Genomic DNA, 26,105 nt, shown 5'->3' with positions numbered 1-26,105 from the left:
AGCAGGGCTCTCCACGACCTGATTCTTGCCAAAATTTAACCACTCCTTGACTCAGAAGTTAGTGATAAAATCAAGCATTTCCGTGTTTAATATATATACCATGCTATTTCTGGACTGCAAGACTCTGCTGTCCCATCTCTCCCTACCACACTTATGAAATCCTTTGAATGGTCAAATGTGTTCCGACTTCCAATAAGCCAATATTATTTTTACAATCCTAGCTAGGAAACTGTGATTGCTTCTGTCACCAAGCCTTAGAAGACTTCCTAAATAAAATTCAAGCCTTTAAACAATATTCCATATTCCTTAGAGAGCTAAGCAAGTAAACACAGCAAATACTTAATAATTACTCATGTACTCATATACAAACACTGTCCAGCCAGGAATGTTTTAATAGACGGTCTTGAGAAACTGAAAGAACTGGAAAGCCAAAAAGCACACTCTTCTGACTTCAGGCAATGCTCCAGGCCCCTTGGGGGATTTTTCCATGGCAATGGCCTAAATCACCACCAGCTGCCCTCGCGTGACGAAAAAATACCTTACCACAACCCACTCAGCCTCATCAACTGAGCTAATCAGGTACTACTGGCAGGACTTCTATTCTCATTAAACTCCAATGCTGAATTTTCAAAAGTCGGGACAAACTGCCCTTCACTATCTGCTCAATTCCTTATTCATCACTATCCCAGCTTCCTCGAGTTCAAACCAAGCTAACAAAAGATACCCGTAATTCGGAACTGCCTCGCCACAGGATTTTTAACAGCAAAGCCCAATAGGCAGCAATTTCCTGCCAGAAGCGACGTCCAAACACTGCAGGACTTAAGATGCCAGAGCGGTATACGAACATGCGCAGTAACAGACTCGCCGCCCACAATCCCAGAATCCTCTGGTCCCATGTTTCCGGTTTCTCTAGCTCAGCCGTAAGTGGCGTTTCTGTCTGTCGCGCAGCGGTGTCCAGTACTTCTAGGAGAAGGAGTGGTTTTTTGTTGTTGTTGTTGTTGTTTTCCCCCCTGTTCGTTGACGTTGTTGCTGTTCGCTGTTTGGAATCACTGAAGTCTCGGGAGTCACCGCCGCTGCCATCAACATGTCGGTCCCAAGCGCACTCATGAAACAACCGCCCATTCAGTCTACGGCTGGAGCCGTCCCGGTTCGCAATGAAAAAGGTACGGTGCTGAGCCGTTTTCCAGTCGGATCTTACCTATTCCTTCGCCAGCATACTCCAAACCTACCCCAGCAGACCACCCCAATCCACCGACCCTTATGACCCTGACCCCTAATTTCTTCGACTTGAACCATCAAACTCGCACCCGATCGCGTTGCCTGGGGGGGCGGGTAGGGGACCCACTTAAATCTCATCTTGTTCCTATCGCCCGTGTGTCCTCACAGCAAGCATCCCTCTTCCCTTGGCCTCCACCGATAAATTAGACTAATAAACATAGTGAATGCCTGCTTTTGCAGGGCATTGTGCGGGATACAGTCCCTCTTTTGTTATCCTAGCAGTACGGTTGTGCTGCTTTTATAACTCTCATCATTATTTTGTGTATCTGTCTCCCTCTACTGCATCCTAAGTTCATAACGTCCTTGAGACAGGAACCATGTCTTATTAAACTTATTATTCCTTTCAACCAGCTCTGTGACTATTAAGTTGAATACACACTTGTGTGAGGCAATGCCCTTAACCTTAAGGAACTCGTATGGTAGTAGATGTGAGACATGCAAAAAGAGGCACATTCTAAGCAATGTGCGATTCCTGTCACACAGGTGACATAAATCAAACGATGTGGAAGGGTTGAGAAGGAGTAATCTCTTCAAAGTGAGGTAATCAAGGAAAGCATCTTGAAGAAGGTGGCATCAAAATTGATCCTTACAGGATGAGTAGGATTCCAGTGCAGATAGAAGAAGGAACACTACATGTTTGGCGGGGGGGGGGGGGGGGGGGGGGGGGGGGGTTGGAAAATAATTGAGGTTTTTTTTTTTTTTTTAATATACTGTACCTATTCTTGTGCAACTTGCCTTTTTCCTTAAATTCAAAGTGGCTTTTGATATCCTTTTATACATACAGAGCTAATTCATTCATTTTACCTACTTACAAATTCCATTGTATAATTAAACTACAGTTTATTCCTTACTAAAGAACAGTAAGTTGTTGTGGGTTTTTTTTTCCTATTATAAACAGTGCTATAGTTGTCCTTTTTTTTTTTTTTAAAGTAATCTTTACCCCAGACATGGGTCTCAAACTCATGACCCCGAGATCGAGACACATGGTCCACCAACTGAGCTAGCGAGACACGCACTGTAGTTGTCATTCTTAAACGTGTCTCTTCAGTGCACTGTGTAAGAATTTCTCTGGGGTAGACTCCTAAAAGTTCATCATCAACCTAAATAGCTATTTCCACTTGCTCTCCACAATGCGTTGTGAGAGCATTGAGAGTTTGTATTTTCCCATATATTCATCTGCATACTTGGGTTGTATCAGATTTTTAAATTTTGCCCAATCTAATTATGAAATATCTCATTTTAATTTGCATTTCCCTGATTACTAGTGATACAAGAATTTTCATGCATTTATCAGCTCTTTAGTTTTTCTCTTCTCTGAATTACCTGTTTTTGTCATTTACCCATTTTATACTTAATTTTTCTTCATTCTAAATCTGTCATATCTTTTTCCTATTTTGTCTTGGTTTTTTTTGACTTGTCTTTTCACTTTAATTTGGAGTTAAATTCTGTTTAATAGGCACTTTTGTTTCATAGGCATTTTTAATTTTAGTGTTATCAGATTTATCAATTTTATCTTTAGTAGCTTGTGCTGTTGTATATATTTTGTAAGAAATCCTTCCCTGTACTGAGATCATAGATACTCATAATTGCTTTCTGTCATCTTAAGTATTTGTGTATACGAAACAGGATTGACTATACAACTGTGCAAGACAGATCTAATTTAAGGAGCTTATAATCCAGTAGGGATATAAGTGTTTAAGATGTGTTTATCACAGATGGGTCTTTAATCCATCTGGAATTTTGTGGGTGTGTGTGTGGTGTCAGAGATCTAATTTTACTGTTTACCTTATGGTTAACCAACTGCCCCTACTGTTCCATTGTTTGACTAGCCCATCCGTTCTCCCCTGCTTTGTTGTTTTTTTATTTAAGATTTTATTTATTCATTTGATAGAGGGAGGGCACAAGCAGGGGAAGCAGCAGGACCCTGGGATCATGACTTAAGCCAACGGCAGATGCTTAACTAACTGAGCCACGCAGGTGCCCCAAGATTTTAATTTATTTATTTGAGCAAGAGGGAGGGGAAGAAGCTGACTCCCTGCTGAGCAGGAAGACTGACGCTAGATCCCAGGACCCTGAGATCATGACCTGAGCTGAAGGTAGACTCTTAATCAATTGAACCACCCAAGTGCCCAGAGACCTTATTTTTTAGATCAGTTTTAGGTTCACAATTCCCATATACCCTCTGCCCCCACACATGCATAGCCTCCTCCATTATCAACATCCCCCACCAGAGTGATACATGTGTTGCATTTGATGAGCCTACATTAACACATCATAATCACTTAAAGATTACATTAAGGTTCACTTCGGCATTGTGTATTCTGTGGATTTAGACAAATGTATAATGACATACATCCATTACAACAATATCACACACAGTATTTTCATTGCCCTGAGAATACTCTGTGCCCTGCCTATTCATCCCTCCCCCAAGCCAACTCTTGGCAACCACCTGTCTTTTTACTGTCTCCATAGTTTTCCCTTTTCTAAAATGTCATGTATTTGGAATTGTACAGTGTATAACTTTTTCAAATTGGCTTCTTTCACTTAGTAATATGTTTGTAAGTGTCCTCTATGTCAGCTTGATAGCTCATTTCTGTTTAGCACTGAATAATATTCCATCATGTAGACATACCGTAGTTCATTCATTCACCTAGCAGGGGACATCTTGGTTTCTTCCAAGTTTTGGCAGTTATATGAACAAAGCTGAAATAAATACCAGTGTGCAAGTTTTTGTGTGGACATTAGTTTTCAACATGTAGGTAAATACCAAGGAGTGCAATTGCTGGATCACTTGGTAAGAGTATGATTAGTTTTATAAGAAACCACCAAACTGTCTTCCAAAGTGGCTGTGCCATTTTGCATTCCCACCAGTAACAAATTAGAGTTCTTGTTAGTCCACATTCTCGCCAGCAGTTGTGTTGTGAGAGCTCTGTAGTTTGGTTATTCTAATACATGTGCAGTAGTATCTCATTTTGCATTTCCCTGACAACATATAATTTGAAGCAAATATGCTTATTTGCCATCTTTGTATCTTCTTTGCTGAGGTATGTTAAAGTCTTCAGCCTCAGCTGGTTCTTCAGAACTGTCTTGGTTCTCTTGGCCTCCTTTTCTTCCATGTGATTTTCGAATCAGCCTGGGGACTACTGTTAACAGAATTGCATTAAAATTATAGGTCATGCATTTATTGATTAACTTGGGCACAGTTGCCATCTTCTCATACTTGAATATGATATATTTCTCCATTTATTTAGATCTTTTGTATCTTCCAATATAATTATATATTTTTCCTCTGAAAAACCTTGTACATCATTTGTTGAATTTAATTTTTGGTACTTGTAGATTAGTTACTATTGTAAATTGTATTTTTTTTAAAGATTTTATTTATTTATTTGTCAGAGAGAGTGAGCACAGGCAGACAGAGAGGCAGGCAGAGGCAGGAGAAGCAGGCTCCCTGCTTAGCAAGGAGCCCAATGTGGGACTCGATCCCAGGGATCATGACCTGAGCCGAAGGTAGCCGCTTAACCAACTGAGCCACCCAGGCGTCCCTGTAAATTGTATTTTTTAAACTTTATTTTCTAATTTATGTAGCTAATGCATAGGTACACTTATTTATATCCAGCATTTATTTAGTATTGTCCCTGAATTCATTTTTTAGCTTGCCTTTTTGTTATCTTGTATTTTCTACATAGATAATCATAGTCTGCAAATTTTGACAGTTACTTCTTCCTTTTTAATCCTTACCTTTTATCTCTTTTTCTTTTCTCTTTTTTTTTTAAGATTTTATTTATTTGAGAGAGAGACAAAATGAGTGGAGTGGAGGGGGAAAGGGAGAAAGAGAAGCGGACTCCCTGAAGAGAGGGAGCCTGACTCGGGGCTGGATCCCAGACCCTGAGACCATGACCTGAGCCAAAGGCAGATGCTTAATTGACTGAGCCACTCAGGCACCCCTTTCTTCTTTTTCTTATTGTCCTAATTAGAACCATAATAAAACGTTGACTAGAAGGTGTGTTAGAGACAACATAAAGATGCCTACTGGTTTTTAAAGGAATACCTCTAATATTTTATCATTAAGCATAATGACTATTGTTAAGATTATGTGACTTTTAATATATAAACTTTAAATAGTATATTGTGATTTTTCCCATTAATTTTCTAAGCTTAAGCCATCCTTGTGGTCCTGAGCTAAATCCCTTGAGGTCATGATGGCTTAGAATTTTCTTGTTTACTTTTACATTGCTGGAATAAATTTGCTATTATGTTACTTAGTACTTTTTAATGTATGTTTATTAAGAGAAATTCATGTTAAGTTTTCCTTTGAACTGTCCAATTTGGTTATCAAAACTATATTCATCTTATAAAATGTTTTGGTTAGTTTTCACTTTATTCACAGGAATTGTTACTATTTGTAAACAAGATGTTATCTTGGGGCCCCTGGGTGACTCAGTTGGTTAAACAGCAGCCTTCGGCTCAGGTCATGATCCCAGGGTCCTCACCAGTGAGCCTGCTTCTCCCTCTGCCCCTCCTCCTGCTCGTAACTTTCTCTCTCTCTCTCTCTCTTTATCTCTCACCTGCTCGCTCTCTCAAATAAATAAAATCTTTAAAAAGAGAGAGAGGTGTAATCTTGGAGGTTTGATAGGACATAAGCTAAAAGAAAAGGTAGAAATAGATAAGATTAAAAGCTTGAGTTATATGGTGATATAAAGGCTGCCATAGAAAATTCCAGAAGAACTAAAAGAGGGATTGAGCAACATTTTAATTTTCTGTTCCCACCTAAGTCACCCTTGTGTGCTGGGCACTGTTACAAATAATTCCCTTAAGGATATAGTTGAGGTGGAATAGCATGAATTTGTGATGGATGTAGTCTGCCTGTCTGGGGGGAATTTTTTCTGTTGTTTCACTGCCTGTCTTCCTCCACGTCATTGTATTCAGGCTCACCTTCTTTATCATTAGGGTTGGTATTCACAAGAATGTTTTCCTGTGACTTCGTCTTATCTGGAAACACCAATAGATGACCAAATAGATGGTTGGATAGTGGCTCTCTTCTTCTGCTTGAACTCTTGTTTACCAGGAATAGGGCTCTACCTGCAAAGGCAGAGGTTGAAAGACATTGGGAAAGAGGCTACTGAAACATAATAAGTTATCTTTATCACCCAGGTGAGATTTCAATGGAGAAAGTGAAGGTAAAACGCTATGTGTCAGGAAAGAGGCCAGACTATGCCCCTATGGAGTCCTCAGATGAGGAGGATGAAGAATTTCAGTTCATTAAGAAAGCCAAAGAACAAGAAGCAGAGCCTGAGGAACAGGAGGAGGATTCATCCAGTGACCCTCGACTGCGGCGTTTGCAGAACCGTATTAGTGAAGATGTGGAGGAGAGGTAATGACTAGTGTTAGGTTTCCTTGGACCTAAACCCCCACAGGTTAGTTAATAACAAGAGCAATAATAGCTGATATTTGCACAATACTCATTATGTGCCAGTCTCTGTTCCAAGTACATTTACTAATTCTTATATAATCTACCCAATAACCTTATGAGGTATATATTATCCCAATTTACAAATGAGGAAGCTGAGGCACAAAGGGATCAGGAAAATAACACGATCGAAAGTATTCAACCAGCAAGTAGCTGCCAGTAAACAGCAGGTTACCTCTGGTCCAAAAACCCTAATTAACTCACTAAGGGAATAGAAAACACAAACCATTAGTTGATTGTTGAGGGGCAGAGGAGGTCTTAAAATTTGAGAAGCTGACTTAATTCACTCACTTCTCCTAAAGGCTAATGAGGGGAATGACACCAGTAAAGCAGGAAAAAAGGCCTGATGAATGAATGGCCTCAGGTAGTAAAGGGAACCTCCAATGAAGGATTCGGTATGTTGTGTGTTGATTGAGACATTACCTTACAAAGTAGACCAGAGATCCCAAACTTTACAGTTCATATTGTCTTGGGAATTTTCTCAGGGAGCTCCTAGACCTACACAGTTCTATTTATTTTATTAAGTAGTTAGATCCAAATAATTCAGTAAATAGTCATGTCCTAACATTTAAAGCCATTTGAAAAATATAATACACATAAAAGAAAAAACACTTTTATTTTATTCTTATATAAGCGTAATTACTTATTAGTGGGGTTTGTGTGCCTCTGGAACACTGACTACTTCTCAGACCTTGGAATCAGATTGGCACTGTCATTCATTTCCTGTTCCATATTGATCTGCATGCAGTAGTTGCTTTTCATACAGCCCCCAAAAATTCAGTTTCACAAACATAATGACGTCGGCCGAAAAGAAACCCAGTGTGATCTAATGTTGAAACTGAACTACTTGGAGCTATAAAACCATCCCAGTGCACCTATATGTTTGTTGCAGTGCCTCATGATGCCTCAGCTTACATTTAAGGTTTTAGGTCCAGCTTGACTATTTGCTCTGACACTTTGAATTGTTTTCTTTTATCTGCACCTCAGGCTTCAGTATTAATAAAAGCAAACATAACCTCTAGGTGCTCTATGACTAAGGAAATGTGGTTGATGCTCTCTCATTTTGTGACATTGGTGTTACACTTGAAGATGCTGTTTTTCAGATTGGCTCGACATCGGAAAATAGTGGAACCTGAAGTGGTAGGGGAAAGTGACTCAGAAGTGGAAGGAGATGCGTGGCGCATGGAACGAGAAGATAGCAGTGAAGAAGAAGAAGAAGAAATTGATGATGAGGTATAAAAAAGGAAAATGGAAGTTCTTTCTAGGTCCAAGAAAAAGTTGGGCAGCTGTTCTCCTTTGTTGAGCTCCCGAAGGCAATAAGCTTGCTGCTTTTGGCAGAACTCTGATCTAAGGTTCCCTATTTGTTGGAGATAGAATTGAAAATAAAATGATGTAAATTGTATTTACTCCTATCAGAATTTGTTAAATGCGATGAAGGGAAAATAAAAAGCTGCCTTAGAACATAGGTCATTGGGTTGACTGACTTGGACCCGTGACTTGACAGGAAATAGAGCGACGCCGTGGCATGATGCGTCAGCGAGCACAGGAGAGAAAAAATGAAGAGATGGAAGTCATGGAGGTGGAAGATGAGGGACGTTCTGGGGAGGAGTCAGAATCAGAATCTGAGTATGAAGAATACACAGACAGTGAAGATGAGATGGAGCCTCGCCTTAAACCTGTCTTCATTCGAAAGTAAGTATCTCACAAACCAGGCCTGAATCCACATAGTTACTACTTTCCAGGTCTCAGGATAGAAGCTTTTTTTCTATCTCATGCTCTTCTGAAGTATCAGCACTGAGTGAAAATCTGCCTAGTTCCCTACCTGTGCAGAATATTTGCTGTGGAATATCTTGGTGTTAACAGAGAGCCTGAGTTTGTTTTCACATCTCCCTTTCCAGTTAAAAAGCACATAATCTGCCCATGGTCCTATAAAGGACAAAATGAAAGTTGAAGAGAGAATTACTAATCCCTTCCTAATGACGAGAAATCCTACTACTTACAGTCCAGCAGTTTCTTGCTATTCAGGCAGTTCTCAAAGATGAATGGAGTTTTAATGCTCTGAATACCTGGGGTGACTCCCAATTTTGACTCTTTGCGAAAAAATAGAGCCAGCGATTGTTGGGCTTTGTCTGATTTGGATGGCACTTGAGTTAAGAGGATAAAGAGCTCCACTCTAAGGGCTTTGGGCAATTAACAGGACTCTCGTGCTACAGGAAGGACCGAGTAACAGTTCAAGAACGTGAGGCTGAAGCATTGAAACAGAAGGAGCTGGAGCAAGAAGCAAAACGCATGGCTGAGGAGAGGCGAAAGTACACACTCAAGGTACTGGGAGTGGCTGTGGCGATTGCACACGAGGCAGAGTGTACTTAGGCTTGTCTGAGGAAAATAAGGAAATCCAATAGGTGAACTGTTTTCCTTACCTAGATTGTGGAAGAGGAGACCAAGAAAGAGCTGGAGGAGAACAAGCGGTCCCTGGCTGCATTGGATGCTCTCAATACTGATGATGAAAATGATGAGGAAGAATATGAGGCATGGAAAGTTCGGGAGCTAAAGAGAATCAAGAGGGACAGAGAAGATCGAGAAGCGTGAGTATTAAGATGGACCTAGAGTTTAATATCAGTAATGGGATGGGTTCCTGGTGGGGTACCTCTGAGGCTCAACACAGACTGTGAGTTCCATTCCAGCTTTCTTTATGGTTCCTGCAATTGAGTGAATTTTCCATAATTGGAATGTGCCTTATTACAATGAAATCATGGAAAAGAAATACTTTGTCAGTATTTCTCTGTGATAGGGTATCAGCCGATACTCCCTGTAGTTTTCTAGTAGATACACAGACGTTATGCACTATTTTTTTTTTCCCGCCCGCTCCTTTTTTTTTTTTTTTTTCGTTATGCACTATTAATCAGTTATATATTCTTGCATAAAAACCCAATCCAAAATTTGGTCACTTGGAACAATTGATTATTCCTCACAGTTTTCCAGGTGGCTAAGCAGTTCCTCTGCTGGTTTCACCTGGGTTCTCCCATGCAGTTGTATCCAACTGGAGGATTGGCTGGGCTAGAGTGTCCAAAAATCACTTCATTCACATGTCCAGTAGTTAATGCTAAACTGCCTTACTTCTTCAGTGGGCTAGATTGGCTTTCTTATGTAACAGTCTCATGACAGTATTCCAAGAGGGCAAAAGTGGAAACTGGCAAGGTCTTTTAAGGTTCACATGTCACTTCTGCCAAAGGGGCATGCATACTCTGAGGTGAAGAATTTGTGGCCCTTCAAATAATTTGCCACAGTCACTATTGTTAGAGCAGAATCAGTTCTGAGCTGTATCGCCCATTCTTGAAAATTACTAGGAGAGGGTAATCCCAGATTACAAAGGGAAACCATCAATAGAAAACGCTGTCCTCAGCCTGCAGTTTCTAAGATTTTTAATCCTGGGTTTCAAGAAGGAGTCCATGTACCCTTTAAAATTGTATACAAAATTACGTGTATTTGTGTTTTTCTGGAGAAAGAGGATCTATGACCCCCCCTGCCCCAAAAAGGGTTTGTCACTGCAGTCTAATTAATGATGGTAACCCTTGGTTTGTGATACTAAGTACATATACAATTACTTTTTAAAAATACCAATAAAATGTGAACAAAGTTATGTTAAATTCTGATTTTTTTTAAAAGCCAAGTAGGCTTTTTTAGGGAAGGGGAGTTACTAATATTGCAAAATCAAGCATAATAGTATGTCTGAACTTTATAAAGGCTAGAATGAACTTCTGGAAGTTTTCAATAATGAAGACCACCTTACCTTTTTTATTCATTGGGCTCCTGATCTTTTTCTTTCTTTTTTGAAGATTTTATTTATTTATTTGACAGAGAGAGAGATCACAAGTAGGCAAAGAAGCAGGCAGAGAGAGAGGAGAAAGCAGGCTCCCTGCTGAGCAGAGAGCCCGATGCGGGGCTTGATCTCAGGATCCTGGGATCATGACCTGAGCCGAAGGCAGAGGCTTTAACCCAGTGAGCCACCCAGGCACCCCTGGGCTCCTGATCTTAATTCCTAACAGGCAATAGGTATAATTAAAGAGAGTGAATAATGCTTAAAAGGAGATGAGACTCCATTGTGTTCAGATAATTTGAGTGTCTCTGAGGCGAGAATGATACTAATAAATAGTTTTGTTCTCTGTACAGGCTTGAGAAGGAGAAGGCAGAAATTGAACGAATGCGAAACCTAACTGAGGAAGAGAGGCGAGCTGAGCTTCGGGCAAATGGCAAAGTTATTACCAACAAAGCTGTTAAGGGCAAATATAAGTTCTTACAGAAGTATTATCACCGGGGTGCCTTCTTCATGGTAAGTGAAAATGGAGTGGGAAGGTTGGGCTGTAGAAATAACTTACTACTTTTGAGTTCTTTTCTCCCCCCAAGAATAAACTGTCTTGAGATGTTACTTCTACTCGCCAATGATCAGTTTTCTTACTTGCTTTTTGCCTCTGAAGAATATAAACCCAGTAGGAAAAGGCGCTGGCAACAGGATTTTAGAAGTAGCAGCAACTTTTCTCTCTTTTGGCCCCAGCTCTCAGGAGGAAATGGTATAACAGAAGAATTGAGGAACTAAAAAGAGAGATAGTGAATTATATTGACAAAGACTATTTACATCCCTAAAATTAATTAGAGGTCACTATTCATAGCCAAGTAAGAAATTCTGTTCATGCAAATATTTGGGAGGCAGAAATTTAATTCACTTCGTTCTGAGCTGATAGAAAGTGATTAAGCCTGACTAACCAAAAAAAAATGGTTTATTATCTAACTATTATGTATAATACCATCAAGATTTTGTTCTTCATATAAAGACCAAGGTCAAAATAGCAATCTGTTAACCCTGTATAAAGTGATGAGAACTTCTTCCAGATTATTTAGATTATACCAGTGATAACTTGTTAATGGAGAGATGTCAAGAAAGAGAATCGGAGAATTGATTGCACATATTACTGTAATAGCATATGGTTTGTTAAATTATTACCTGATGCAATGTGAGTTTGAATCAAAAAGCAGACTCGTTTTTTGAAATGCTGTACTGTCAAACCCTAAAAGTCCCTACTGCAGCTAGATTCCTGCCTTTCACTGTAGATAGCCGTAAAATCTAAACTTCAGTGGAAGGTTCCTTACTCCCCTCCAAAATCAATTTCAGTCTATTCAGCCAGAAATGTTTGCTTATAATGTAGTGTCCTGGCTCATGTAGTTTTCTAGACTGGAGTCACTGGAGATTGAATTATTTCTTTACTGCTTTAAAGTCATAAAGTTTCATTGCTTACACATTTGACCAGCTTTAATAAGCTTCTGAGAGAAACAGTGCATTGCTAGCTAAGATACATAAGTAAAGAGTTATGTAAAAGTCTTTTAGTGCACATACTCAATGAACTCTCCTCATCCATATAAGGACAATGAAGTTAAAATACCTTCTGAGATTAAATGAGGGACTCAGCTTCTAACAAGGAGAAAAGTAAATCTCACAAAAACTCTTACCTTTAAAGCCTTTCTGTACCCAGGTGCTCATTTTTTAAGTGGGCTCCATGCAGAACCCAACATGGGGCTTGAACTCATAACCCTGAAATTGAGAGTTGCATAGTCTAGGGGCACCTGGGTGGCTCAGTCATTTGAGTGTCCGATTCTTGATTTCGGCTCAGGTCATGATCTCAGCGTTGTGAGATCAAGTCCCACGTTGGGCTGTCCTCTGGGTGTGGATCCTGCTTGGGATTCTCTCTCTCCCTCTCCTTCCCTACTCACTCTCTCCCCCTCCCTCTCTTTAAAAAAAGGGGGGGGGGGGCAGCGCCTGGGTAGCTCAGTGGGTTAAGCCTCTGCCTTCGGCTTAGGTCATGATCTTAGGGTCCTGAGATCGAGCCCCACATCGGGTTCTCTGCTCAGCAGGAAGCCTGCTTCTCCCCTCTCTCTCTCTCTGCCTGCTTCTCTGCCTGCTTGTCATCTCTGTCAAATAAATAAATAAAATCTTTTTAAAAAAAATTTTTTTTAAAAAGTTTTATGGTCTACCAGCTGAGCCAGCCAGGAGCCCCAAGAGCACTACTGTTTGACACTGCTATAGGATATAAAATTACTACTCTCAGATGGGTTACAACCTAAAAATGGGGCTAAGGCCATATATACTATACTATGACATAAGGATGAGTGAAAATACTGTGGGACTTCTGAAGAGGGAGATGTTTTACTTTGTAGGAGATGGAGAGAGATAACATGAAGGAGGGCACATTTAAGATGTGTAGCCTTTCTGAGTTCAGGTAGGAAGACATTCTAGGTGAAGGGACTAGGAGTGGAGGCAAAAAGCATCATCTGTAAAGGGAATTGGCAAGGAGAGGTAGATTACAGCTTTATGGTATTTGGCCTTGACTACTGTAGAGGAGGAGTTGTGCATATTTAACAAAACAGAATCGCCAGAAGTTTTTGAGCAAGGCAGAGATACAAAAGTATGTTTTAGAAACATTAGTCTAGTGGCAGTGTGTAAGGTTGATTCTAAGAAAAACTATAATAACCCAGGGAATTCGAATTTGTAAGTGGCAATTCATTATGCACAAAGTTTACATAAACTCTGAATCTGGGTAATTGAGAAAATGTTGGCCCTATTAACAGAAGTTAAATCAGAAAGAGGCCAATTTGAAAAGGTTAGGGAAATGATTTTCACTTTAAATGTGAGTCTGAAGTCCCAACAGAATATCCAAGCTAACTATATAGTGGGCAGTAGAAAATTCAGGATGAGATTTGAGAGGCTTCTACAGAGTTGAAATCATATGACTGAACATACTGGGTGCAGAGAGAATATAGCCAACCTTCAGGAAACATCCACATTTAGGAAGAAAAAAAAAGACAACACAAAGAGAAAGGAGTATCATATCCTCAACTAGATGTAAGCTCTTGAATAGGTTTAGTACCCTCATTCTTTGTATCCCTTGTTGTAGAGATTAATAAATTAATGGTTTGAATGTATGGGTAATGAAAACCACAAGATTGATAAGACTCTTTTTACAGGATGAGGATGAAGAAGTATACAAGAGAGATTTCAGTGCACCTACCCTGGAGGATCACTTCAACAAAACCATTCTTCCCAAAGTCATGCAGGTATGGGTTACCTTAAGAACATGAGAGAGAAAAGTTATGTATTGAGGACTTGATGTTTGGTGGTATAACTCATCATCTATCCTTCCTTGATCAGGTCAAGAACTTTGGGCGCTCTGGTCGAACCAAGTACACCCACCTTGTGGATCAGGACACCACCTCTTTTGACTCGGCATGGGGCCAAGAGAGTGCCCAGAACACAAAGTTCTTTAAACAGAAGGCAGCTGGGGTACGAGATGTATTTGAACGACCATCTGCCAAGAAGCGGAAAACTACTTAGAGTTCAACTACTTCCAGCTGTGAGGCACAGGCAATGTCTCAGCATCTGGTCATTGATTTGCTTTTACCATTATTTACATGGCCCCTGTATCCAACCTATTGGACCTACTGCCATACTTGTGACACTGGGCAACCCAGTCTTTGAAGGTGCTTTGTGAGGTTTGGACTCATCCTGAGAAACCCACAGAAAAGCACTATCCAGGTAGGATCCGAGGCTCCCCATTTCTAAGAAATCTACATTTCATCACTACTCTGCCTTCCCAAATTCACTTGGGACTATTCCAGATTTCTTTTTCCAGCCTCTTAGCTTGGGTTAGAAACATGGGCATGTAAGTGGACAGTGCTACCTTGTAGTAAATCTAAGCTCACAGATACCTGTTTTTGCATTTCTGGTTGAAGTCAGTTTTTCTAGGTGAACATATTTTTTGATCCATTTATATGTGTGTGTCAAGAAATAAAAGAATCATACACCAAGGGTGCCTGGGTGGTTCAGTTGGTTAAGCGTCCAGCTCTTGGTTTCAGCTCAGGTCATGATCTTGTGGTCGTGGGATCAAGCCCCACGTTGAGCTCCTTGCTCAGCTCAGAGTTGGCTTTGGATTCTCTCTCCTTATGCCATTCCCACTGCTTTCTCTCTCTCTCTCTAATAATCTTAACAAAAAACCCTACACCAAGAGGTTTCTTATGATACTGGAAATAAAATGTGCAGACTGACAAGAATCTACCTATTAAATAAGACAGCAAAGAATTGTTGAGCAAAGAGTGTTTCACATTTTGATCGTCACCTTTGATCTTAGAAACAAACTAAGACACTGGATAGTCTGTACTCTATGTGGCACCCAGATTTACTCCATGAGCAGATATATGTATGGTATTCTTTGCTCTCTAAAATACAGCTGTATTTAGAACAAAAGTTGACCCATGAAATGGGAAAACCAAGTACTTACTTGTTTATATGTTTACATATAAACAGCCAGTTTATATGTATCAAGGAGGGTATAGTGTTCTCCAAGTTGTAATTTAAAGACATTGAATTAGAGTTAAATTCGGTGGTTTTGCACTTAATATTTATTACATAACCACCATGCACATGGCAGAGCACTAGGGTCCTAGGGGTTATAAGGAATGACATTTCATCAGTGGGGAGGCTCTTTCTCAATTACATAAAGAGATGAGATGGCCAAGGTCTTTTCACCATCTTTTAAGTGCCCCACTGGAAGAAACATTCACAAATCTTTCATGTCCTAAAAAATCTGAATATAAATTACTATGAGGCAATAAACACATAAAGACGTCATATGTGTGTGCCAGAGGGATACAATTTAAGAATTATCCTAGAGCCAAAATGAGAATAAAACACTGAAATTCTTTTAAGAACACGTTTATAGCTGCTATCTGAGTGTCCACTCTGAGGCAGGTATTAGGCCAAGCTTTTCACATTCACCAACACCTCAGTTCTCAAAACAACCTATCAGGTATATATCATTTTACAGTTGGGGAAACAAGTTCAGCAAGGATGAATTGGCCAAAGGTTGATCAACTCTTAAAATAAAACTGTCTTGTCTCCAGGAAATGGAATGTAAGGTATAGTGTTGTGGCAGTTCAGAATTCAATTAAATCAACTTCGTAAATTAAAGTCATAGATTAGGGCACCTGGGTGGCTCAGTTGGGTGATTGCCTTTAGCTTGGGTCATGATCCTGGAGTCCCACATTGGGCTCCCTGTTCAGCGGGGAGTCTGCTTCTCCCTCTGACCCTCCCCCTTCTCGTGCTCGCTCTCATTCTATCTCAAATAAAATCTTTAAAAATAAAGTCATAGATTAATTCTGCATAAGACCTAAGCTTTGATATCTTTTTTGAACTTAACCATGTTTCCACCTCAGTACCTAAATTCTAACTCTTACGGGGCTTATGAACAGGGTGTCTGGGTGGCTCAGATGGTTAAGCACTCAGCTCTTGATTTTGGCTCAGATCATAATCTCAGAAGCATGAGATTGAGCCCCATGTCAGGATCCATACTGGGGATAGAGCCTGCTTGGGATTTTCTCCTTCTCCCACTGTCCTCTGACACATAAAGATGTCACATGTGTGTACCAGAGGGATACAATTTAAGAATTATCCTAGAGCCAAAATGAGAATAAAACACTGAAATTCTTTTAAGAACACATTTATAGCTGCTATCTGAGTGTCCACCGTGAGGCAGGTATTAGGCCAAGCTTTTCACATTCACCAACTCCTCAGTTCTTAAAACAACCTATCAGGTATATATCATTTTACAGTTGGGGAAACAAGTTCAGCCACGACCCACAGCCACTGTGTGCTCTTAAAAATTTTTTTTTTCAAAAGTGCCTTATGAACAAGATTGGTGGTATATAAACCACCCTAGAGACCCATGCCATGGGCTTCAGCAACCTTGCTGAGATTCCAAATACCCTAAATACTACTGAAGGCTAGTCAGATGAATGACCCTGACCTGCTTCCCAGTATTTGCATGTGAACATGAGGTCATGAGGTACCATTCTAGATTGATCCCTCACATGATTTCATTAACGCCTGGGGCTGGAGGGGAGTTGCTTAAATTCAGTTATATTCCAACATGTAAATTTCCCACAATAAAACACAGTATAATATACATAACACTCAATCCAAGATGATATAACTGCAAAAAAAGAGAAAAAAAAGGCTACATCTTTATTGAAATAAAATAATCCAATGAGTGGGTCTGAGAAAGCACAAATCAGTTGGTCAGGGCAATAAGAGCCTCTACCACGTTGCCCATGTGTTCCCTTAAGCTCCGTTCTGCAGCTGCTCTTGAGATCTCCATCTCTGTCATCTGCAGGAAAAGGATCAACAATGTTACCTAAGTTTCTTCTGGGGCATTAAAATGCCACCAAGACTTGCTGACTCGACTTGTTTCAGTAAACAACCCCAATTAACCAATGTAAGCTCTGCCCATAGGCTAGGTAGGCATTACTACTCACTATCAGCTCCAGATCTTCCTTCCTAATGGTGACTTTGGCCAGTTCCTTCTCCCTGCAAATATTCATGTACATTAGTCCTCATTCTCTACCTCCACCATTAACTCTCATTCTCAGCTGTGCCTTACAAATAAATGACTCCCAACGAACACTGCTGAGTGAAAATACAAAATGACTCTCACGCCCTCACCTAACATCCCCATCCCCTCCCCTCTTTAGTCTTTACAGCAGGCAGCAGGTGCTGTCAGGCCTTTCCTTCCACCAACAAGAAAGTAAGGTTGTAAACTTCATACATGTAGAAATCTGTGACAGAGTTGAAGAACGGTACAAGGTACAAACGCTTAACGATAGCTTTTATTTTCGTATGGGGGGAAGTGAGGAACTGGTAGGGCTGACTGTGCCTACGGAAGACTTACCGCTCCTGTTTGGCTTTCTGCTCCCGGGACCGTCTATCTCCAATCACGGACATGGCCTATGAGAAAAACAGATCTCCTTACCGCTCTGCCACCCACAATTCCCAATAATCTAAAAAGGTGTAAGAAGCGGGCGGCAGGTTGTGTGTGTCTATTCACATGACGAGTGTATCAGGAACCAAGGCCTAGGTTTAACTCAATTCTGTGCACCTTAGGGCCACTTTAAACACCATCTCCATCAAGCTCCCTTTCGCAAGCGGCGGGCTCCAGTGACTCCTCTCGCCAACCGGACAGGAAGCCCGTCCTGGAGCCAGGATTCCGGTTACAATCTGAGAGGCCCCTCAGCTCTCAGCCCGCCCAGACACGCTCACGGCCAACCTCACCGTCTCCAGATTGGAACTCTGGATCTCCTTCTCCTCCGCGTAGTCGGTGACTCTCTCCAGGTCCGCTGCACCGCTGTCATGCTTGCGTGGCTTCTCGGGAGGCCGCTCCGGGCCGCTGGTCTCAGTCTCCAACTCCAGTTCCACATCTCCCTCGGTAGCCATATCGATCCCACTGTGCCGCTGCACAGGCCCCGCCCCACTCACGAAGACTTCCGGTAGCTTCCCCGAAACTTCCGCCGGAGAGGATGAGGCGGGGCTGACCTCGGGCCACACCTTCACTAATGTTCTGGATTCTGGAAACTTCAGCCAGGAAAGCGGGTAGCCTCTCAGACTTTTGGAGGTTCTAGTGTTTTCTGCAAGGCCCTCTCCCACAGCTAACCACTCCACACCTTCCCATCCAACATCCTTCTCACCTAGATCCTACCCACTCCATCCCAACCCTCCTCCCCTGCCCCCAATTCCGTTCAACCAGGAAGGATGACGTCTAAACCTAAACCAATTAGGAATGTTAATCCACTAGAGGCCAGATTTGCAAACTGCTCCCTAATCTGGAGAGAACAGCCTGTGTGGCCCAAAGGCCCTGGAGAAAGAGCAGCTTTACATCGACATTTGCATTCACCACATCCTGGAGGTCGGTGTTCTTTTCCTGATGTCCGTCCCCGTTCTTCTTTAGAGTGGGTGACCACCCCCAGCACTGTGGCAGCCCATGGCGGAGGACAAACGAAAGCTGCTACTTTCTCATCTACCTTCCATCTGGTAGACCTAGGCCTAATCCCTGGGACAAGGATGGCGGGTGCAAAGGCTGTCACAGGCGCCAGCACCTCCCTCCGCCTGGCACAACGCACTGAAGTCAGCAGTATTATGGTGAATCCTCCCTTCTATCAGGTGAGCGTATACTTGGGCAGAGGGGCTTGAAAGGTCCCCTGATCAAGAACTATCTGAAAAAAAATGGAAGGGAATGGTAACTGAAGCTGGGGAGGAAAACCCACAGGAGTGAATAAAAATGATAGGCCTTCCTTTCACCTCAGAAGCCTTTCCGTTTCTTTGCCCCTGAGACTAGGATCATTAAACCTCTCCTTCCACTTCCCAGTACCAGATCTTTAGGTTTACAGAAAGGTGAGAGGCCAGGTGTGACTTAGGCTTTTAGGAAGGTCTGCTCAAGCCTGCATCATCTCTTATGATCAAAGCTCTACTTGATGTCAGTGGAAGGCAATCCTAAATAGCTTGGAACCAGATTCTGAGAATTCCTGAGTAAAAGGAGAGAAGAAAAGGGAAAGGGAAATTTTGGAATTCAGCCTCGGGTTAATCTAATGCATATATTAATGTAAGCTTTTCCTCAGCAAATCTCCATCTTGCTGCTCAACCCCCAGGTGTCCTGCTGTGGGCCTGTTCGCTGTACCTGCTGCTGCCATTCTAGGTGCCCCCTTGTCACAGAATCTACTTGTAGCCGCCTGTTCTACATCCTCCTCCATCTGGGGTCCTCAGCAGTCTGCTGCCTCCTGCTGTCAAAGAGAGTAGTGGAAAGGGTCTGGGGGAAGGAACATGGGGTAAGTGAGAGGGTTCGGGTTGCCAACAGGAAAAGAAGAAAAAGAAGAAACCCTCAGACAAAAGATTCAGACTGGGGGGTAAGGGACAAGTGAATGGATATACCCATGAGAAGCAGGTACCTCTCTATACATGATGATTTGCCCTGCCATTTCTCACATGCACTCTCCCCCCAGATCCAGATGCCCTCAGGGTTGTGTGCCCATCTGTTTGGCCACCCTCATTGCCCAGTGCTCAGTGGCTCTGGAGCTGTGTACCGAGTATGTGCAGGAACTGCCACCTTCCACCTGCTGCAGGCCATGCTACTTGTCCAGCTCCATTCCCCCACCAGCCTGAGGGCACAGCTCCATAACAGGTTTGTGTATATACACTTTGGGTGGGGTAAGGATGAGGAGGGAAGTAAGCATAAGCTGAGTAAAGGAAATTCCAAGATGAAGTAAGTGTGTAAAAACTCCAAAAAAAGCTTTAAGTTCCTGCTTCCGCCATACTTACTGTGTGACCATGAGCCCCCACGTACTTACCCTCTTTGAACATCTAATTTTTAAAATGAAGCTAATTGTGGGGTTATTATATGCAAACCCTTTGTCAACTGTGAAACATTGTCCAGATGTTATTACATGGTATCTGAGAGAATTTGGAATAGGCTAGGATGGTTCTGTTTCCAGACCCTCTCACATGGGACTGGTTCCTCCCTTCCTATATTTAGTTGTCTCTTCTCTCCCCTTTCCTATAGTTTTGCTTTCTCCTTTGCCTTTTCTTGAGTCTTGTTTTGTCTCCTAACCAGCTTCTGGCTCCTCAAACTGCTGTTCCTGCTAGGTCTCTGTGCTGTTGCCTTCTGCATCCCCGATGAGCATCTCTTCCCAGGTACCTTCCATCTCATATCCTAATCAGCAGGCGTAAGCTAATAGATGTTCTAAGAAAAAGTGAGGGTAGGGGAAAAAAAATAGGAGTAATGACATGGTCAGCTACATTTTCCCACTGGTGCCACCTACTTGCAGCCTGGCATTACATTGGCATCTGTGGAGGCTTCACATTCATCCTGCTGCAGTTGGTGCTTATCACAGCCTTTGCCCATTCCTGGAACAAAAACTGGTAAGGTGCACCTAACCCTAAAGGCTCTTCCTGGGAAGGTTGTCTGACCTGGGAAGGTTGTCCAACCCAGAGTGGTCGAACAAAAGGCATGACAGACAGGTCAGTGGTCCCTAACTTCCCACTAAGCAGTACCAAAAAGTTCAGAAACATGACTCTGTGGGCTAGGTGGGATGGGTAGTAACACCAGTGTTTTGGAAGAGGGGGAATAGTAATGCGCAAGAAGAGTTGGAGCCCCAAGCCACTGTCCACCTCCTACCCTTAGGCAGACTGGTGCAGCCCAAGACTGCTGCTGGTTCCTGGCGGTACTGCTGGCCACCCTGGGATTCTACAGCATGACAGGTGTGGCAGCTGCGCTCCTGTTCCGCCACTACACACACCCAGCTGGCTGCCTACTCAACAAGATGCTGCTTAGTCTGCACCTTTGTTTCTGTGGCCTCCTCTCCTTTCTCTCCATCGCTCCCTGCATACGCCTCAGTGGGTACATGCCTTGCAACATTCCAAATCTGGAAGGCCTTTAGTATAGAAAAATTCCTTAGCTTCCCTAATCTTAGTCAATTGCCTGCTTCCTCCTAAGGGTAGGGAGAAGTATAGATTGGGGTATGAGTGGAAGAAACTTCTCTGTAGACAAAAGCAATGATCTCCATTCTCCCCAGGGCAACCCCGTTCTGGCCTTCTACAAGCCTCTATCATCAGCTGCTATATCATGTACCTGACTTTCTCTGCACTGTCCAGCCGTCCTCCAGAGAATGGTAAGGACCAGACCTGGACTCCCCAGGTTAAAACTTTTTTTGTTCCTGCCAAATACTTAGCTCTTTGTTCTTACCACCTTTCTTGTTTCCCCTTCTCAGTATTCCTTGAAGGACAAAATCACACTCTGTGCCTCCCTGGCCTAAGTAAAGTGGAATCGCAAACACCAGATACTTCTCTGGCAGTGCTAAGTGCTGGCATCATGTATACTTGTGTCCTTTTTGCTTGGTGCGTAAGGTATCAAGGGGAGAGGTATGAGAGAAGGGAGAATACCCAGGACAGAGAAGGATGGTCAGGAGACTGTCTCGGACCATGGTTTATTTGAACTTTAGAGCAAGACAAGAGTGAGGGAAGTTCCCCATAAACAGAAACAATTTCTAAAAATAGCACTTGTCAGATGATCTGTATTAGATGAAGGGGGTAGGGAGAATGACTTGAGAATTAAAAATATGTACAAAGGTTTTAGGGCCCTCACATGATGAGATTTATAAATATTTGGGGGAAACAGGCTCTGGAAATAGAATACCCTCCTGAGGATTACCAATATGGACCAGCTAACAGTACATACGCTCAGGCAATCCTCCTGCTATTTGACTGGACCTGCTTGAGAACTGTCTCTTCTTTCTCAGTAATGAGGCTTCCTACCTGGCTGAGGTATTTGGGCCCTTGTGGATTGTCAAGGTTTACAGCTACGAGTTCCAGGTGAGGATGGAGAGCTCAACAGCCCCAATGCCATTCCCCCCTCACACACAGACAAAGATACACACACATCCTACCAACCTCTACCCAGAATGCTCAGATTCTAGCTGCTGTTACCTTTTATTAAGTACCCACAATGTGCTAAGCACTGTGCTACTTTACATTCATCATCTCATTTAATTTAATCCTCACAACAACCCTGTGAGGTAGGTATTTGCTCCATTTTACAAATGGAGAAGTTGAGGCACAAAAGGTTAAACATCTTACCAAAGTTTTCATAGCCAGTTATATGCTGGAGCTAGAATTTGAACCCAGGCGTGCCTCCGCTTTTTACGTCAGACTAATCTTTTCAAAGCAGAATTTCCTGTATTAATACCCTCACATTCTTTAAAAAGTCATTCCAAAACATGCTGCCTTTTGTTTTACAGAAGCCCTCACTCTGTTTCTGCTGCCCTGAAACGGTGAAACCAAAGGAAGGTGAGTGTCATTAAGAATGTCCCTAAAAAAGTGTCGATTTCTGCAGAGTGCCAAAGAGCCCTGGAGCGCCTTCACAAAAGAAACTGGGGGAGGAAGGAAGTGTTTCAGCCATACTGCTGCTAGCAGTCCTTCCCTCTCTCCAGGCCAGAGGGGTGGGGCTGTCAGGCCAGCTGACCGAGACACCTCTCCAGCTCCTCCAGCACAAGCCCAGCATCTCTCCTACAGCTATTCTGCCTTCCATTTTCTCTTCTTCCTTGCATCACTCTATGTCATGGTTACCCTTACCAACTGGTTCAGGTAGGATGGAAGTGGGCCTGGGATATATATACTCCTGAAAACCTGTTTTAGGAAGAGCAATTTAAGGCCAGTCCTAAGGGTTCTCAGGAGACACATGGGTCCACCATTATCTTTGGTGGGGAGGTAGGACAGGTCTGAAAGGTAAGGTCCTATGTATTCTCTAACCAGAGACTTTGGTTTCACAGCTATGAGGGAGCAGAACTGGAAAAGACCTTCACCAAGGGTAGCTGGGCTACCTTTTGGGTCAAGGTTGCTTCATGCTGGGCCTGTGTACTCCTCTATCTTGGGCTGCTATTGGTACCACTCTGTTGGTCCCCCACCCAGGACTCCCAGCCACCTCCTACATTCAGGGGACCCGGCCTTCGCATAAGTACTGCAAGGTAACAAATACTCAGTCTAGGTACTGTTAACTGGGGTTCCCTTAAGGTCATACTCCCTGTCTTGACTCAGGAACTGCCCAGCCCAGCAGGTACCTCAAGGACACAATGGGACAATGGGCAGTTATCTCCCCTTGAAGTCAGTACTATTTTTGAACAGGAGATAGTGGCCATACATACTCTAATGCCATGGGCAGAGTGTCTCACTCACTGGAGCTAGTGTTCCATCTTTACCCCAGCTCAAGAACCTAACTCCCAAGTCAGCAGCTCAGGAACCACTGCTGATCCCAGCAGACAGTGCGGCACTAGCCCTTTCCTGGCTCTCACAGTGGAGATGGGGGCAGGGAAAGACCAACAGGGACTGAAGACTTACTTGGCTCTGCCCTTGGAGATAAAAAGAAAAACAAGCAGTTCAGCCCTGGGCACAGGGAGATAAACAGCCCAGAACAAGCCAGGACACAGAAAGAAAGAAACAGAGACCACCCTAGGTTTTATCCTGATCTTGAGGTCAAAGGAAGTGGGAAGACAAAAACCACCCTCACTCCATGAAGAATGACAGAACAGAAGAGAATATGAACACTAGAGAGCAACTGACTGTGGGAAGTCAGTGAGCAGGAGGATTTGGGGGCCAACTTTCAAGCAAAGTTTCAGGCGAGCAAAATGAGGAAGAATGAGAAAGAGGGGCATAAACTTAGGTCTTGAAGCCTTCCTTCTTAGACCCTCAACTCCATCCTTGGGATGGTGTTCAAGGTCTGGGTGGGGGACAAAAATCACAGAAAAGAAGTTCCTAAAGTTCTTAGAGGATTCCTCTACCACATACTTGGAGTACTTGTCTGTTTGTTGTAGTAAAATAAAGAATTTCCTCTGTGATGTTTCACTTAGTCTATATATCTACAACCTTTTAGAATCTAAAGTTCTCTCCCCTTTTGGTGGGAAAGGGCAGCCATTCCTCCATCCCCATCCCCCCAAATCCCCAGTCAAACCAGGCGCTCAAGAAATTACAAAGCTACTTTTAATACTTTGGGGTGAGCCCCACAGGAATAAAAAACACTGGGAAGGGGTAACCCCCTCACCCCCAGGCGTGGCCCAGGGGGAGAGAGGCTACCTGAGGGGAAGGAAGCACAAAAGGGACCCGCTGCAGACTCAGGGCAAAGGGAATGCCATCGGTGCTGGGACCTGTGAGCACTACAGGAGAAAACGCGAGCGTGGTGGGACTGGCTCCAGGCACACAGGCGAAGGGCAAGAGGGTTGGACACGAAGCCACAAAGCTACTTGGGTTCCTCCTTCTTCTCGTTTGCCTTTTTCTGCTTCTGCTGCATGATCTCCGAGTCCCTGGGGGTAGAGATGATGGGGCACTGGGAGGTACCAGAGGGCAAAAAGGACAAGATGCAGGGGGATGAAGGGCACAAAGGATAAGATGGAAGTGGATGGGACAAAATTCAGCGTGTGCCTGCTGTATTCCCACCCTAGGAGAACAAGAGGAAGAGAGCTGAGGCTTAAAAGGCAATCAGTCTCTATCTGGCTGTTGCCTAAGGGGTCAGAAGTCTGGCCACACAGGCCCAAGGCTATTCTTTGCTGAGTACCACACCCAGCAACACCACTGAGAAGGTTGGGAGAAGGGAGGAGAAACTGAACACCAAAGAGGGCCGTAAGTACCGTGCTGTCATAACCACTACTGCATTTGAAATGTGAAGCTCCCTGTCCTTGCCCTTAAGGTCAGACTCCGGGGCACTCAGAAATCAACCGAGGGCAGGCACCCGCCCCAGTCCCTTCCTGTCAGGCTGTGAGCTAACAATTTAGAGGGTGGGGAGGAAATAAAACTCTAGAGGAAGCAATGCACTCTGCCCCTCACTAGTCCAGACGTACACCCTGAGGTAGCTCTCTTTCCTGGTACAACCCTCGGTCTAGCCCAGGTCTCACCCCTCCCCTCCCTTCCCTTCCCCTCCCTGGGGCTACCTCTGCTTGCGGGCGGCAGCAGAAAGCCCGTCATCTCGGCGCTTTCCCTTAACCGAGTCGCTCTGCTTTTTCATATTCTTCTGGCGGGCGAGCTCGCGCTGGTTACCGCCTAAAGAAAGAAGGTAAAAGGTGAGGCGCAGGGGGCCTTTATGGCCACACACAGGCGACCCTCCTCCCTCACCCGGACACCACCAGGGTCCAGCGCTTATTCCTCGGTCCCGACACCGGCCCATTTTGGGGCCCATAGTGGGGCAGGAGGTTGGGGGGTGCTGATGACAAGCTGCCACGGGGCAGGTCAGACTGGGAGGTGGAAGAACAACGGTTCCGAGGAGCCCGCGTGTTTCGAGTTTCGGGGCGGCACGGGGTTCCAGACTGGTGGTGATGTGTGGACAGTTTGGGTCTCTGTGGGGGATGGGCTGCAACCTGGAGTAGGGGTCTCTGGGCCTATCACCGGCGCGGGGCTTCTCGCCACGGCGCGGAAGGTCGCGGAGGGCCTTTGCTTGACTGGAGCGGGAGAAGGGGGAGGGGGTTCTCAAGAAGTGGCGGTGGGCAAAAGGCCGATTTCCGGCGCCGAGTGTGAGGGTCTCAAAAAGCGTTTCCAGAGAAAGGCCCTGCTGGGGAAGCCAGGAGGAGGTCAAGGCCAAGATTCGGCAGTCGTGTTTAGGGATGGACGGGGAGAAAGGGGTAAGAAGAGAGGGTCTCGGTGCTCACGGGTCATGGCGACGGCAGCGGCTCCGGCCTGCCTCCGTTGCGTCCCCTCGTTCTGTCCGTCGTTGCAGGCCCCGCCCCCTTCTCCAAGCGTAACGAAGTCGTCCTTTCCTCCCCGCCCCTTTGAGCCCGGGCTCAGTCTCTCATTGGACAGAAAGAAACACGTGGGGCTGCGAGCCACGCTTCAGCCCGGGCGGATATGGGGCGGAGGTTCGCAGGCCGAGTGCGCTGCGTGGGGCGGGGCTTCCTGAGCTAGGCGTTGGGTCGGGCGGGGAGAAAGTAGGCCGGGTCACGTGGGCAGGGTGGG

General features: G+C 43.9%; 5 protein-coding genes across 9 annotated transcripts in view; 2 read left to right on the top strand and 3 right to left on the bottom strand.

The window, feature by feature from the left end:
- The window catches only part of WDR76 (WD repeat domain 76), a 63,481-nt gene extending 62,591 nt beyond the window's left edge, over positions 1-890 (bottom strand). For all 3 annotated transcript variants that reach the window (XM_047735828.1, XM_047735824.1, XM_047735825.1), the window contains exon 1: positions 725-890. In XM_047735828.1, the coding sequence (XP_047591784.1) occupies positions 725-847 (123 nt within the window). In that variant the 5' untranslated portion in view covers positions 848-890. The remainder of the gene's footprint in view (positions 1-724) is intronic.
- A 141-nt stretch (positions 891-1,031) lies between these two features.
- On the top strand, positions 1,032-14,605 carry MFAP1 (microfibril associated protein 1). Its single transcript, XM_047735841.1, has 9 exons — positions 1,032-1,163; positions 6,436-6,655; positions 7,855-7,984; positions 8,256-8,443; positions 8,965-9,073; positions 9,176-9,336; positions 10,922-11,081; positions 13,766-13,855; positions 13,950-14,605. Exons 1-9 carry the CDS (start codon positions 1,085-1,087, stop codon positions 14,130-14,132), a joined length of 1,320 nt encoding a protein of 439 aa, XP_047591797.1. The 5' UTR covers positions 1,032-1,084; the 3' UTR covers positions 14,133-14,605.
- A 2,193-nt stretch (positions 14,606-16,798) lies between these two features.
- On the bottom strand, positions 16,799-18,206 carry HYPK (huntingtin interacting protein K). The gene is made up of 4 exons (XM_047735847.1): positions 17,901-18,206; positions 17,521-17,576; positions 17,108-17,159; positions 16,799-16,959 (listed from the first exon to the last, which is right to left on the bottom strand). Exons 1-4 carry the CDS (start codon positions 18,060-18,062, stop codon positions 16,864-16,866), a joined length of 366 nt encoding a protein of 121 aa, XP_047591803.1. The 5' UTR covers positions 18,063-18,206; the 3' UTR covers positions 16,799-16,863.
- Positions 18,207-18,324: 118 nt separating this feature from the next.
- SERINC4 (serine incorporator 4) lies at positions 18,325-23,987 on the top strand. 2 transcript variants are annotated; one of them, XM_047735848.1, is made up of 12 exons: positions 18,325-18,785; positions 19,271-19,447; positions 19,622-19,800; positions 20,230-20,309; positions 20,444-20,537; positions 20,800-21,011; positions 21,191-21,286; positions 21,386-21,512; positions 21,914-21,986; positions 22,412-22,460; positions 22,604-22,757; positions 22,943-23,987. In XM_047735848.1, exons 1-12 carry the CDS (start codon positions 18,378-18,380, stop codon positions 23,139-23,141), a joined length of 1,848 nt encoding a protein of 615 aa, XP_047591804.1. In that variant the 5' UTR covers positions 18,325-18,377; the 3' UTR covers positions 23,142-23,987. The 2 variants fall into 2 exon arrangements, 1 of the variants encoding a protein (XP_047591804.1); XR_007128518.1 differs by lacking the exons at positions 18,325-18,785; positions 20,230-20,309; positions 20,444-20,537; ... (3 more) ...; positions 22,604-22,757; positions 22,943-23,987 and having other exon boundaries at positions 19,053-19,800; positions 21,191-21,522.
- A 141-nt stretch (positions 23,988-24,128) lies between these two features.
- Positions 24,129-25,938, bottom strand: SERF2 (small EDRK-rich factor 2). 2 transcript variants are annotated; one of them, XM_047735844.1, is made up of 3 exons: positions 25,802-25,938; positions 25,091-25,199; positions 24,129-24,489 (listed from the first exon to the last, which is right to left on the bottom strand). In XM_047735844.1, exons 1-3 carry the CDS (start codon positions 25,806-25,808, stop codon positions 24,204-24,206), a joined length of 402 nt encoding a protein of 133 aa, XP_047591800.1. In that variant the 5' UTR covers positions 25,809-25,938; the 3' UTR covers positions 24,129-24,203. The 2 variants fall into 2 exon arrangements, with proteins under 2 accessions (XP_047591800.1, XP_047591802.1); XM_047735846.1 differs by having other exon boundaries at positions 24,129-24,466.
- Between the last annotated feature and the right edge of the window lie 167 nt (positions 25,939-26,105).

This window comes from Lutra lutra, chromosome 7, assembly GCF_902655055.1.
Source record: "Lutra lutra chromosome 7, mLutLut1.2, whole genome shotgun sequence".
In the NCBI taxonomy this organism is placed as follows: Eukaryota; Metazoa; Chordata; class Mammalia; order Carnivora; family Mustelidae; genus Lutra; species Lutra lutra.
Note: the sequence above shows the minus strand (reverse complement) of the source record. Positions and strands in the feature narration are given on the sequence as shown.

Excerpts from the sequence above, each read along its gene's own strand:
- MFAP1 (XM_047735841.1), top strand. The coding sequence starts at position 1,085 with ATGTCGGTCCCAAGCGCACTCATGAAACAACCGCCCATTCAGTCTACG. Across the intron at positions 6,656-7,854 it reads AGTGAAGATGTGGAGGAGAG|ATTGGCTCGACATCGGAAAA; the intron begins GTAATGACTAGT and ends GCTGTTTTTCAG. Across the intron at positions 13,856-13,949 it reads TTCTTCCCAAAGTCATGCAG|GTCAAGAACTTTGGGCGCTC; the intron begins GTATGGGTTACC and ends TTCCTTGATCAG.
- SERINC4 (XM_047735848.1), top strand. The coding sequence starts at position 18,378 with ATGACGTCTAAACCTAAACCAATTAGGAATGTTAATCCACTAGAGGCC. Across the intron at positions 18,786-19,270 it reads TGAATCCTCCCTTCTATCAG|GTGTCCTGCTGTGGGCCTGT; the intron begins GTGAGCGTATAC and ends CTCAACCCCCAG. Across the intron at positions 21,513-21,913 it reads ACTTGTGTCCTTTTTGCTTG|TAATGAGGCTTCCTACCTGG; the intron begins GTGCGTAAGGTA and ends CTTCTTTCTCAG.
- HYPK (XM_047735847.1), bottom strand. The coding sequence starts at position 18,062 with ATGGCTACCGAGGGAGATGTGGAACTGGAGTTGGAGACTGAGACCAGC. Across the intron at positions 17,577-17,900 it reads AGAGTTCCAATCTGGAGACG|GCCATGTCCGTGATTGGAGA; the intron begins GTGAGGTTGGCC and ends TTTTTCTCATAG. Across the intron at positions 17,160-17,520 it reads CAGAAAGCCAAACAGGAGCG|GGAGAAGGAACTGGCCAAAG; the intron begins GTAAGTCTTCCG and ends GAATATTTGCAG.
- SERF2 (XM_047735844.1), bottom strand. Across the intron at positions 24,490-25,090 it reads GCTGCCGCCCGCAAGCAGAG|TGCCCCATCATCTCTACCCC; the intron begins GTAGCCCCAGGG and ends GGTACCTCCCAG.